Here is a 12,223-nt window from a genome sequence, read left to right on the forward strand (position 1 = left end):
AGGGACACCAGGGCACTGTTGAACGTCTCCGCCACGGAATCAGAAAACGTGGTCTTGGCGGGCGGCGTGACCGGACCGAGGGCCCCCGGCCCCAGCGTGCAGCGATGGTGAAACAGAGCGTGTCGTAGCGTGAGCGCAGAGGGCAAGACGGGAGGGCGCCGGCTCCTGACCTGGGTCGTCTCGGGAGGGAGGTTGGGTTGGGGGGTTCTCTGGGTTGGGGGGACGTGTGCTGGCGAAGCCAAGGGGAACAGGTGAGAGGAGACCCTCTGCAAACGAAACGGGGCTGCTGCTGTGGAGGCCTCCCGGCAGCTCCGGCCCGGCGGCCCCCGGCTCAGGCGCCTGCCCGAGAGACGTGGAGACGGACGTCCCCGCGAAGACCGGCATGTAGAGGCTCATGGCAGCGTTGTGCTTAATGGGCCAAATGAAGGAACCTGAATGTCTGCCGGTTAATAAACGTAAATAAAACACATCCCGCCCGTACGCTGAAATGTTACTCGGCAACCCGGAGGAGTGAAGTATGAAGCACGCTCCGCGTGGATGAGCCTTGAAAACGTTGTGCCCCATGAAAGACAGCAGCCACCAGAGGCCACCTGGTGTGTGAGTCCACAGGGCCGGGAGGGGGTCAGGGGCCGGGGCCGGGTGGTTAACGCACACGCGGCTTCTCTGGGGTGATGGCGGTGTCCTCGCGCGGCACGACCCTGTGTCTGTACGAGAGACCGCCGAGGGCTGGACCGCGTGGTGCGTCCTGGCTCGGCGGAGCCGTGAAGAGAGCGCACGGCGGGAGACCGCGCCGTGAGGGGTGGACCCCAGCCTGGGGCACGGGCGCAGGGCCGGTGAAGGTGAGCCCTGGAGCTGCCCGGAAGGTGGAGGGCGCACGGGCCGTCGGAACGCAGACCCCCGGCTGAGACCGGACGGAGCCGGCTCACCGGCACAGACCCCAGCCCGCGGGCCCCCCCCCGTGGCCGAGCACCGGGGCCTGCTGCCACGCTCACGAGTCGCACGGATCGGAGCCGTTCACGCGCCCCAGTGGGTTCTGGCCACCGGAGAAAATCCGCAAGAGCAAGGAAGACGCTAGAGAGGACAGATAAACCCACGGAGACGATTAGAAACACCTCTGAGGAGACAAGTCGGGGAAAGAGCCAACATCCCGGACAGGAGGCAGCGAAGTGAGGGAAGGAGGAGAAGCCGCCACACTCCGGCTCGAAAACCCACCCCGGGACAGACGCACGTGGGGAAGATCCACGGTTACGTTAGTGCAGGAGGGACGGGAACGTTAAGTGCACGAGTGAGGCGTGTGTCCAGGCCGGGAGCCCAGGGGAAGGGGGAGCGCCGCTGGCCTTGGCCGCTTTAGCAGTGAACTCGGACGGGCAGGGCCCACAGATGTTCCTGCATCAGTGGGAGCCAGGCCCCGGCCCAGCCGGTGTGGAAAACACCTCCTTCCTGCCAGAGCCCTGGGGCTGGGGTTAGGGACACTCTCTACCCCGGCAGCGGCAGCTGGGGGGGGCGGGCGGCGCGGGAGAAGGCGGGCAGTGGGAGCAGGATCCGCTTGCTGTACCCACAGTTGTGAAGCGAGTGTCATCGTGGCGACAAGCCTTTCGAGAAACGGTGGTAAGGACACCGGTCCCCATGGCCGGGTAGGGACCGCTGGCCTGCCCCACTCCAGGCACGTGGCCTCCCACGTTTCCTCACATCCCAGTTGCGCACCTCTTGTGCCCCGCACGCTTGCAAGACTCTACCACACGAGCAGGCATGGGCCTGGCCTGGAAGGTTCCAGGTCGGAGCCAAGACCTGTACCTCCCTGCTCCTCCTGCTGCCCGGCCGCCGGGTGGGCTCCTCGGCCGGCTCCGCCAGGGCACCTGGGAGGTGGCCGAGTCCACAGTCGGCTGTCCCTGTCCAGGGACTGTGTCCCTGCCGCCGTCTGTCTGCTGTCATCTTGGACTGTGGTGTCTTCCCGCTGCGCGGCCGGGGCAGTAGGGGATCCCCGTGGTGGGGCCTGGCACCCCTTTCCCAAGAGCCCTGGGCACCCACAGTGACAAGCCCATGCCCAGAAGAGGGCCCGCTTGCCGCGTCGGGGCCTGGGCTGTGCTCTGGCTGCCCCTTCTTGCACCGGATGGCCCCTCTCGCTTCTGGGATGACAGCAGCCTGCCAGCCGCGGTCCAAGAACGAGCGTCCCCTTCCTGGTCCTCGCTGTCACAGCCCACCGCTTACCTTGCCTTTGCTGGGCGAGGGCGGCCGCGCGCTGCCTCCAGGGGCCCGGGGCTTGCGTCCCCACGTGGGGGCGTGCGGGGTCATCGCAGCTGCCGGCCTCCGTTCTCCGTGTGTCACGCAAATGCTGCCCGTGTGTGCCCTGGCACGCGCTCCGCTCTGGTGGCCTCCCACGTGGAATCTGGGTCCCCGCACCGGGATGTGGCGTCTCTCTCCGTGGTGGCCGGCGGTGATCCCGCGGGATTCCCGCCCCCCCCCCCCCCCCCCCCGTGACCCTGGCTGGGGGGCTCACAGCTGGCGGCTCTGATGGCGCTGGAACGCCTCCTGGGGCGGGTGTGCCCAGGGCCTGACCCCCGCGGTCCCCGCCCCACAGGTGCCCGAGATTGTGAGTGTTCTGCGCTCGAAGCTGCAGGAGACCCGAGAGGAGCACGTCCTGCAGGCCGCACAGCACAGCGTGTACCTCCTGGCGTCCCAGCACTGTGCGGCCGTGGTGTCCAGCCTCCTGGGCGGCCCCCTGCCCTTTGACAGGTACCCTGCGCCTGCCGGCCTTCGGGGCGGATGGGGTCCCGGCCACCTGGGCCGCAAGCCGAGGTCAGCCCACACTCGGCACTCGAGGGTCCCGTCTGCCCCGCGTGGCGCCCCGGCACCCCTGGCCCCTTCCCGCGTTCTCTGTCCCCGCTTCTCTTCTGCAGGGCGCCTGTCGCCATCCCCAGCCCCCCACCCCGTGCACCCCCACTCACACCCCCAGCTCCCGAGTTTCCGCCCACGAGTTTCCACCCACTAGCCTCACAGGAGAGCGTCTCTCCCGGCCGAGGACCGTGCCCTGGTCCTGCCTTTGCCGTGCGCATGGCTGGGAGTGGTCTCGGACCCCGGCGCGGTTGGTACCGTCTGCGCCGCCATCGGGCGCCGCCATTCTCCCTGACGCGTGTCCGCTCTGGGGGTGTGCCGCTGGGCGGGGGTGAGCGCACGGTCACGGCCCCTCCTCCCCGGGAGCGCCTTCTGCATTTCCATCCCGTCCCCGCCAACCTTTCCTCGTCCGTCTGTCCTTCCAGCGTAAGTGGCTGCATCTCCCCACCGACGCGGTGGGACGGGACGGCAGCCTCAGCGGGGACCCCTCTTTGCCGCTCCTCTTCTGTCCTGATCATCTTTCTTGTGTCTTGTGGCCGACGGGCTCTTTTTATAGATTGGTCTTCCCCTGAATTAGTTTGGAAGTTATCAGCCCTCTTTCTGTTCTAGTGGTTGCCCTGAGAGAGTGACCCCGAGTGCGCAGAGCCTGGCTCACGACTGCCTCCCTTCGGGCAGCCCGGGCCTTTGCCCCCATCCCCCCCCCCCCCCCCCCCCCCAGCATGTCCTCACCTACAGGACAGGGTAGGGTTGTGTGTTGCCCGCTGTCAGTGGCCTTGCTGGGTCTGCTCACGCACCTGCCACCTGCTTCTCGCTGAAGAGCACACACTGTCCACACCGCTGGCTGCAGCGTCCCGTGCCTGCAGGCGGCCATCCCCCAGGCTGCTCCCGCCCGGCCCTTCTCGAAACCCCGAAGGTCGCCGCTGTCTGACTGCTATCGTCAGACAGGCATTTTGCCTGATCTTGAACTCAAACAGAATCAGTGTAAGCAGAATCGTATGGAATTTTCTCCTGGCTTCCTCGGGGTAGTGCGCTGTCTTCGCGGTGCACGCGCCGCTGCTCGTCGTCATGCTGCGCTGCAGCCGTGGGCGACACGCCGGCCGCGTCCAGGAGCCGGACGGTCCTGGCGCAGGGGGCCAAATGTGACCCACCGCCTGTTTTTGTACGGCTGGCGAGCCAAGAATGAATTTTAAACTTACAAACGGTTAGAAAAAAAATTTTTTAAAGAGTATTTCATGATGTGTGAAAATCACACGGAATTAAAATTTGCCCACACGCGAAGTATTCTCGGAACGTGGCACACCATTCGCCTGCACGTTGGTGTCTGTGTCAGAAGCGTGCCGTGCCCTGCCCTGGATGCAGGTGGACGGGGCTGCCCAGCGGCGAAGCCCCGTTTCTCCCTGGTGTCCCTCTCTCCTGGTGGCGTCTTGGCCCCTCGCTCTCCTTCACCTGAAGTAGGTCCTCCAGACTGCGGGGGGCGAGCTCTTTACTGTTGCCATCGGAAGACACGTTCCTCTGGCCGCCCTCGGGGATATTACTTTGGTAGGGTCGGCGTTTGGGTTGGGCCGGTCTCCCGTGCCAGGAGGGGGCCCGTGGCTGTTCTCTGACTCCCACGGGACTCACTAGTGCTGTCATTCTGAAGGAAGCCCTCCGGCTTTTCTCCGCTGCGCACGGGCCGGGCGCTTGTCACTGGTGTCCTGCCTGTTGCCGGCAGGGGCCCGCAGCCTGCTGTCCTTCATCCTCGTGCGTTCTGAACACTCGCCAGCCCTTGTCTTTTCAGATCCTCTCTCCACCCTGTGCTTCTGGGACAGCCTGTCACCCCACCCCTCACGTCTCTGGTTCTGGTCTCTGAATTTCCACTGTGGTCTTTCTTGTGCTGACTGCAGGTGCCTTCTTCCCGTGACCTTCCGCTTGTCCCACGTCACCCCTGCTCTGCTCGGGCTGCGCCAGTTGCCTCTGCGGGGCGCAGCGTCCCGTGTGTCGTTTCCGAAGGGCCGTGGGTTCTCTTTCAGAGTTGCTTATCGAGGGGCACCTCAGGGCGGAGGCGGGGGGCCTCCGTGGGTTAAGTGATGACCGACTCTTGGTTTTGGCTCAGGTCGTGAACTCACGGTTTGTGAGTTCGAGTCTCGCGTGGGGCTCTGCTGACGCTGCAGAGCCTGCTGGGGGTTCTGTCTGCCCCTCTGCCCTGCTCGCTCTCCAAATAAATTTTAAAAGTTGCTTATCGAGTTTTGGAGTTTCCGGTTCCCGTTAGGTGCTTGAGGTCTGTCGTTTCGGTCCGTAAGCGTATTAAGAGCTGTAGCTTCTGCGGGGTCTCGCCCCCGAGGCCGAATGAGGCTGTCTCCTGCAGGAAAGCCTCCTGTTTGCTTCTGGCAGCTCCCAGGGGACTTCAGGGCCTCTGTTCAGGCCGAGACTTTTCTCCCTGCCCTTTATTGCCAGTGCTGCTCACCGGGGTCAGGGGATGGGGTGGGTTCGTTTGGATGCGAGGTCGGGGCACCGCCTGCCCGGAGCGGAGCCCTTGGAGTCTTGTGGGTGCATCTGGGGTGTGGAGCCGAGCCGGCGGTGGCCTGGAGGTGACTGTCCTTTTGCCCTGCGGCAGCCACACCTGCACCCTGTGGCGGGCGCTGGCCCTGGAGCCCAGCCTCACCACACAGGTCCTGGGGCTGCTCCTGGAGAAGATGAGCAGGGACGTCCCGTTCAAGGAGACCCGGGCCTTCCTGCTAAGCAGCTCTCCTGGCCGCGAGGCCACGCTGCTGCCCCTTGCGGTGAGTGGGGCCCCGGGGCTGATGCGCGTTGCCCCCTTCTGCCTGCTTCCTGCGTGGTGAGGGGGCCGGGTGAGGGGCCACGCTGCCCCTGGCGGGAGGAGGACCCCACAGGGGGCCTGGGTGCCACCCCTCAGGCACCTGGCAGCTAATGGGGGCGCCGGAGCCAGGCCAGCTCGGAGCCCAGGCTCGTAAAGGCCCCACAGGTGTTGGTCCCCAAGGGAAACCGCTCCGTTTCATCCTGCGGAAAAAAGCGAGCCTGGCTTGGCAACATTTCCAGCAGTAAAAGCAGCTGTGAGAATTTCCTCCTCCTCCTGCTATGGAAGCAAGGGCAGATGGTCGGAGGCCTGTCCCCAAGGGGGTCACGCTGCCCCCGTGCCTGCCTCCTGCCCCAGGGGCCTCCCGCTCGCCCCCCCCCCCCCCCCCCGCCCCAGGACCGAGACCTCTCAGCCCAGCAGGGGCTTCGGGCTGGTGTGGTTCTGGGGTGCAGAGCCCAGCCTTCACCGTCGCCAGCCCCGTTAGAAAGGGCTCCGGTGGGAGGGCTGAGCCTGAAGCGGCCCCTGTCCACAGGCCACGTGTGCCCTGCACGAGGTCCTGAGTGCCCTGGAGTCTGGGCCCGCGGTGCTCGAGCTGTACCCACAGCTGTTTGCTGCGCTCCTGCTGCGGGTCAGCTGCACCCTGGGCGTCCTGCTGCCCCGGAGCCTGCAGGCCAAGGAGAGGAGGAGCGTGGGCTCAGCTGTGGCCCCCAGGAGCCTCGAGCCCTGCAGGTAACCGGCTCCTCCTCTGCCGCCGCAGCACCACTGCGTGCCTGGCGTCCTGGCGGGGGCGTACAGCATGGGAAGGGCGGGCACCACACTGGGGCCCCGACTCAGACTCAGGAGCTAGTGTGTGCCTGGGGAGCTGGGACCCCCCCCCCCCCCCGCTGCCCCCGCCCCAGGGATGATGTTCCAGGCTACACTGTCCACCCTGGCGGTGCGGTTTCCTCGGGCTGTGTCTGGGACAGGCACCGTGGGAGAGGCGGCCCCAAGTCTGTGGGGTGGTGCCGTCCTCAGGGTGGCCCACAGGGGCTGTGTGGGGACACTCAGGTGGGCCCAGAGTAGCACCGCCTTTCGGGAGGTGGGGCTACAGGGAGTATTCGGGGTGCATGTGGGGCCTGGGCTGAGCCCCCACCTCCACCCCCGTGTCTGCAGCCTCGGTGCTCAGCCCTGGGTCTCTGCTCTTTCTACGCTCTGCACCAGAGCCGCTTCTTCAGGCAGAAACCGTGCAGTGGCCTCACCGCCTCTCCCCAGGGCCCCCTTACAGGGGTCAGATCCCCAGCCCCGCGGGCAGGGCTTAGCACCAGCCCCCACACCACTGGCCTGTGCAGGCACCTTCCCTCTCTGCTCTTTTTGGGGGTATGGGCCCTGGGGCGGGAGAGCGGGACAGGCAGGGTGGAGCTGCTTGAGGGAGGTGGTGGGCGGAGGGCTTCAGCAGCTCGGGCGTCGGTCCCTGGGGTCGTCCCTGGGCCCACCGTAGTGGCACTTGGGAGCCCAAACGACTGCCCCGGGGCCACAGGGCAAAGGGAGGAAGCTGATACCCCAGGGCCTGCAGAGCTCCCCACCCGTTCCAGGCACGTGGGGCCGGATGGGCCCCGTGCCCCTTGGTGGGGACAGACGGGGGGGGGGGGGGGGGGGCAGCGTCGGTACGCCCCGCCCCGCCGCCAGAGCGGCCCGGGCGCTCTGGGAGGGGCCGCGTGCCGGAGCCCGCCGGGCTCTGCGCAGACCAAGCAGAAAATGCGAATGCGCTGGCAGACACCGCCGGGACTGCACGCCACGGCTCGTGAGCCCTCAGCGGGGCCCCTGGGCTGCCACCCCCTGAGCTGAGACGTGTGCAGAGCCAGGCGCAGGTAGAGGGGGCCCGTCAGACCACGGTACGGGCCGCATCCGTAAGAGCTCCGGGCAGCAGGGTGGATGAGCCGGGGAGGCGCCTTCTCAGCCAAACCTGCATCTCCCCACTTTAGATCTGTCGTAGCCAAAAATCGCCCTAAATGAGCCGTCTTGGTCAAAGGCAGGCCGCCTGGTGGATGCCCCTACCTCGGTTGCTGGCCGTGTCAGGTCAAGCGTCCACCCTGGGCCGGGAGCTCCCAGGGCCAGCGGTGCGGGGCCACATGCACCTGCAGGCCGGTGTGAGGCCTGGAGTGAGAGGTGGCCACTCGCAGGGGCGAGGTCAACACCGGGCCAGGGCTGCTATGGCCCCAAGGCTCCCCACGTGGGGTTCCGAGAGCCCTGACGAGCTCTCTTCGGGCCTCGGGTTTTGGTGTGAGGTTCTCCCGGGTGCCAGACCGATGCTGCTCCCCACCCCCCACCCCCGACCCAGGACCATGGGCCGTGCCCCCGCGGCCTGCCCGCTGCCAGCCCCGCGTGCCCCAGCTGGGCCCCGTGGGCGCAGCCCCCACCAACCGGGGAGACAGGAGAGCCAAGTGCCTGCAGGGCTGTGGGAGCAGGCACAACAGCAGGCTCAGCCCAGCCCAGCCCAGCCCAGCCCTGGCTGAGTTTGTAGAGGGAGCCGGGCACATCCTGGCTCCCAGGTGGGAGGCCCTTCCTCACTGGCACAGAGCCCCATCTGTGCTCCCCTCCTTGGGCTCCGGGGTGTCCCAGGGTGGGTGTGGCTGTGCACACACGAAAGCAGGGGACTTAGGTGCAGGAACAGAGCCTGATTCTCAGGGTGTCGGGCATGTCTGAGGCCAGACACGTCTGTGGTGCAGCCACAGCCCCAGGCCTTTGGAGACCCTTGCTCCGCCCTGCCCACCGACACTGGGTTTCCCAGGCACTCATCCGAAGGCTCCGTGCTGCCCGGGCAAGAAGAGTCAGACGCCAATCTGTCTTTTGGGTTCATTTTTGTTAACGATTTTGTTTTCTTTTTCTTCTTGTCTTAGTTTAATTAATGAAGGATCTTTAAACCAAGGGACAAAAGCTGTTGGTTGTTACCCTAAAAGTGCCTGCTTCCAGAGGGTCTTGGGGACGCTGCCCGTCGTGGGGGATGGGTGGCCAGATGTCTCAGCAGCTTGAGACCAGAGAGGAGGGGAGGCTGCTCCCCAAGAGCACGGGTCTGTGCGTATGGTACGGAGCAGAGGGACGCACGGGGCAGAGGGACGCACGGGGCCTCTGCCGCCCTCACCCCGCCCCCCAAACCCACCCCCGCGTGTCCCGCAGCTGCGCGGTGGATGCTCTGCAGGCTATGCTGCTCCGGGGGGGTAATGAGGACGTGGTGCGGCGTGTGGAGCTGGAGGGGGGCTGGCAGCTGCTCAGGACCTCGGCAGGACACGAGGAGGGGGTCACCCGGCTGGCCAGGTAAGGGGGCCGTGCCCCTGCACACAGGCTCCAGCACCGCTGAGGCACAGTAGGCCAGGCTCTCTGACGGCAGACATTTAGGGGCACCTGGGAGCCAGTGAGCCCAGCTTGGGGCCTCTGCCACGTGTGTGGAAGCGGAGAGGCCACCAACGCAGCTCTGAGCTTCTGGCCACGTTGACAGTCTCGGGGTGGGGGACAGCGGGAAGGCCCCTCTACGGAGGCCTGGTGAGGTGGGCTAGGATGCTAGGGAGGGAGGATATTCAGGGTTCGGCACCTGGGGCGAGGGCCTTATGGGCCGGGGCCCTCGACCAAGCAGGCTGGGAGGCAGGGGCAACCCCTTGGGTCCACGTTGGCTTGGGTGGCTTCGGAGCAGCCCGAGGTCCCAGCACCTGCGCTGTGTGGCCTCCTTCCACAGCGCCATGGCCAAGTGTGCAGGCCCCCGGCTGCCCCTGGTGATGAAGGCGCTCGTGTGCACACAGAGCAGTGTGTATGAGATCCAGAGGGTCACCTCCACAGCGTTCCTGGCCGAGGTACTTGTCCCTTGTTCCGATCTGCTGAGGGCCTGGGAGGGTGGGGAAGGAAGCCCCCTCCACACAGGCAGGCACCGGCCTCCCCAGCCAGCCAGGGCCATCGCCCAGTTCCTGCTTGGCGCTGCTGGGTCCAGAGGCCGCCGGGCCGGGTCTGGTGACGATCCCACTCTGTTCAGTGGAGGCCTCGGCGGTGCGGTCTGTGCTGGGCCCTCAGGGGGGACGCACCAGCAGCCACAAGGCCCGAGCCTCCCTTGGATGCCCCCTTGTGGCCGACAATGCCAAGACTTGCCCAAAGGCCACAGCATTGGGAGCTGGGGTGTGGCTGGGGTCAGGAACTGGAGGGAACCAAGGGAGGCCGAGTTGGCCTCTGCCACGTCCACTCCTCGTGCGTGTGTGAGCTGCCCGGTGGCGGGGAGCAGGCGCCGCTGCGGAGGCAGCCCGGACCGGCCGGGGTGGGGGAGGGGGCTTGGGGAGGGTCAGTGGCAGGTGGTCACAGCACCTCCGCCTTCAGCTGCTCAACAGCAACGTGGTGAACGACCTGATGCTTCTGGAGTCGCTGCTGGACAACCTGGCGGCGCGGCAGAAGGACACGAGTGCCAGCGTGCGGCGGCTGGTGCTGCGAGGCCTGGCCAACATCGCCTCCAGCTCCCCGGAGAAGGTGAGTGGGCAGGGCAGTCACCGCACCCCCTCCCCCCTCCCCCCCAGCCCCCGCTGCCCTGCCTGTGACTTAGGGACAGAAGAGCTGCGGTGGGCAGGGAGACCCAGGCAGACACCGTGTGGGCAGCGGGGACCTTCAGCGAGGTGGCCCGCTGAGCAGCACAGGGGGGGGCGAGCCTGCGGGGTGGGGAGCCGGGTCCCCCTGGCCCCGTGACAGCTGAGTGTGGGGCACCCCCAGGTGCAGGCCCACGGCCCCCAGCTCCTGACAGCCATGATCGGCGGGCTGGACGACAGGGACGACCCTCACAGCCTGGTGGCCCTGGAGGCCATGGTGGGCCTGGCGAGGCTCCTGGAGCTGGTGAAGCGCCAGGACCTGCGCTCCGTGCTGCTGCACGTTGCCATCCGGATCCGGCCCTTCTTCGACAGCGTAGGCCGGGCAGGGTGCAGGGGCTCCGACAGGCCGGTCGGCCTCCCCCCGCCCCCCACCCCTGCCAGGCGGCCTGGAGCCTGCTCCCCAGGCCCCCGCGGGCCGTGGCACCCCCACCTCCACCCCACCCCACCCCACCCCTAGAGCTCAGGGCTGGTCTCAGCCTGGAGCTGCTCCCCATGCCAGCCCATCTCGGTCAGCCCCCAGGCGCCCGTGCCACAGGGACAAGGAGGGTGGCCCAGGGAGGGGGCCCGAAGCCCGGCGCTGGCTGACACCTGCCCTCCCGCCCCACCCCACCCCACCCCACCAGGAGAAGACGGAGCTCCGTTCTGCGTCCATCCGCCTCTTCGGGCACCTCAACCAGGCGTGCCACGGGGGCTGTGAAGACGTCTTCCTGGAGCAGGTTGTTGCTGGGCTGGTGCCCCTGCTGCTGCACCTGCAGGATCCCCAAGCCCCTGTGACCAACGTGAGTCACCGGCGGGGACGAGCGAGCCGGGCCCCGCTCACGGGTCAGGGACTCAAGTTCACGCCCTGCAGGCCTGCAGGTTCGCCCTGCGCCTGTGCGGCCCCAACCTGCAGCATGAAGAGCTGGCGGCCGTCTTCCAGAAGCACCTACAGGAGGGCCGGGGCCTGCACTTCGGGGAGTTCCTCAACGCCACCTGCAAGCTCCTGGTGAGGGTGGGGCGCACTGGGTACCGGGGAGGGGGCCGGGGGCCCGGGACCGAGACCAAAGGCCTTCTGTGCAGATGTACCACTTCCCGGAACTGCTGGGCCGCCTGGCGGCCACCAGCCTCTTCTACTTCAAGAGCAGCTGGGAGGACGTCCGTGCTGCCGCCCCCGTGCTCATGGGTGAGCCCTGCCCCACCGTCCCCTTCTACCTGAGTGAGCCCCTGCCCTACCCTGACCCTGCCCCGCCCTTGCCGCAGGGTTCCTGGTGCTGCACGCGGAGCCCGAGCACCAGCCACAGGTGGACCTGGAGCAGATCACGGCAGGTGAGCCCCGCCCCGGCCCCGCCCCCCCAACCTGTTGGCTGCTGAGCCCCGCCCCGGCCCCGCCCCACCCCCAACCTGCCGCCTGTAAGGGGCCTCCCTGACCTGTGGGCACCAGGGGACTAAGTGATTTTCCTGGATTTCAAGGATTTTTCCCCTGTCACTGGTGACCTCATCGTCTCTAGTAATTCACGGAAACTTCTTAACTGTTCCAAAAGAGCTTAAAAAACACTAAAAAAGGAAAAACTATCTTTCCGTTGGCTCCCAGGCGCTCCCGGCAGAGGCCTGTCTTAGGAGGGCGGTGGGCGGGTGGCCCCCCGCACAAGGCGGGGGTGCACCATGGGGTCCTGGCCCCCCAGGCTCCAGGCACCGGGAAGGGGGCGGGGCCGGGGCACCCTGATAGTGGCTCCCCGTCCCCCAGCGCTGCAGCTCCTGCTCAAGGACCCAGCCCCCCTGGTGCGCGCGAAGGCTGCCGAGACCCTGGGCCGCCTGGTCAAGTTCGCCTGAGGCTCCCGCGGCAGTGCCAGCCCGGGTCTGCGCCTGAACCCCCACGATGGGGCCCTGAGGAGCTCCCTGCTACCAAGGGTCAAACCCCTGCCATTCCAGACAAGGCCCCTGGAGGCCGGGAGGGCAGGCAAGCTGCTGTAACCCCTGGTTTCCAATAAAGCCATCCGCTCCTCAGCAGCTGGCGTAGGCGTGCCAG

General features: G+C 67.1%; 1 protein-coding gene across 9 annotated transcripts in view; it reads left to right on the forward strand.

Annotated features, from left to right (window-relative positions):
* MROH1 (maestro heat like repeat family member 1) overlaps positions 1–12,204 on the forward strand; it is a 62,460-nt gene extending 50,256 nt beyond the window's left edge. For 7 of the 9 annotated variants that reach the window (XM_058699428.1, XM_058699430.1, XM_058699427.1 and 4 more), the window contains 12 exons: positions 2,579–2,733; positions 5,426–5,591; positions 6,159–6,355; positions 8,780–8,917; positions 9,333–9,447; positions 9,959–10,105; positions 10,343–10,531; positions 10,842–10,997; positions 11,069–11,203; positions 11,278–11,380; positions 11,458–11,523; positions 11,924–12,204. In XM_058699428.1, the coding sequence (XP_058555411.1) occupies positions 2,579–2,733; positions 5,426–5,591; positions 6,159–6,355; positions 8,780–8,917; positions 9,333–9,447; positions 9,959–10,105; positions 10,343–10,531; positions 10,842–10,997; positions 11,069–11,203; positions 11,278–11,380; positions 11,458–11,523; positions 11,924–12,027 (1,671 nt within the window). In that variant the 3' untranslated portion in view covers positions 12,028–12,204. The remainder of the gene's footprint in view (positions 1–2,578; positions 2,734–5,425; positions 5,592–6,158; positions 6,356–8,779; positions 8,918–9,332; positions 9,448–9,958; positions 10,106–10,342; positions 10,532–10,841; positions 10,998–11,068; positions 11,204–11,277; positions 11,381–11,457; positions 11,524–11,923) is intronic. The other 2 variants (XM_058699434.1, XM_058699431.1) reach the window with 1 other exon arrangement.
* The last annotated feature ends 19 nt before the right edge of the window (positions 12,205–12,223 follow it).

Source organism: Neofelis nebulosa, chromosome 14 (assembly GCF_028018385.1).
Source record: "Neofelis nebulosa isolate mNeoNeb1 chromosome 14, mNeoNeb1.pri, whole genome shotgun sequence".
Lineage (NCBI taxonomy): Eukaryota > Metazoa > Chordata > Mammalia > Carnivora > Felidae > Neofelis > Neofelis nebulosa.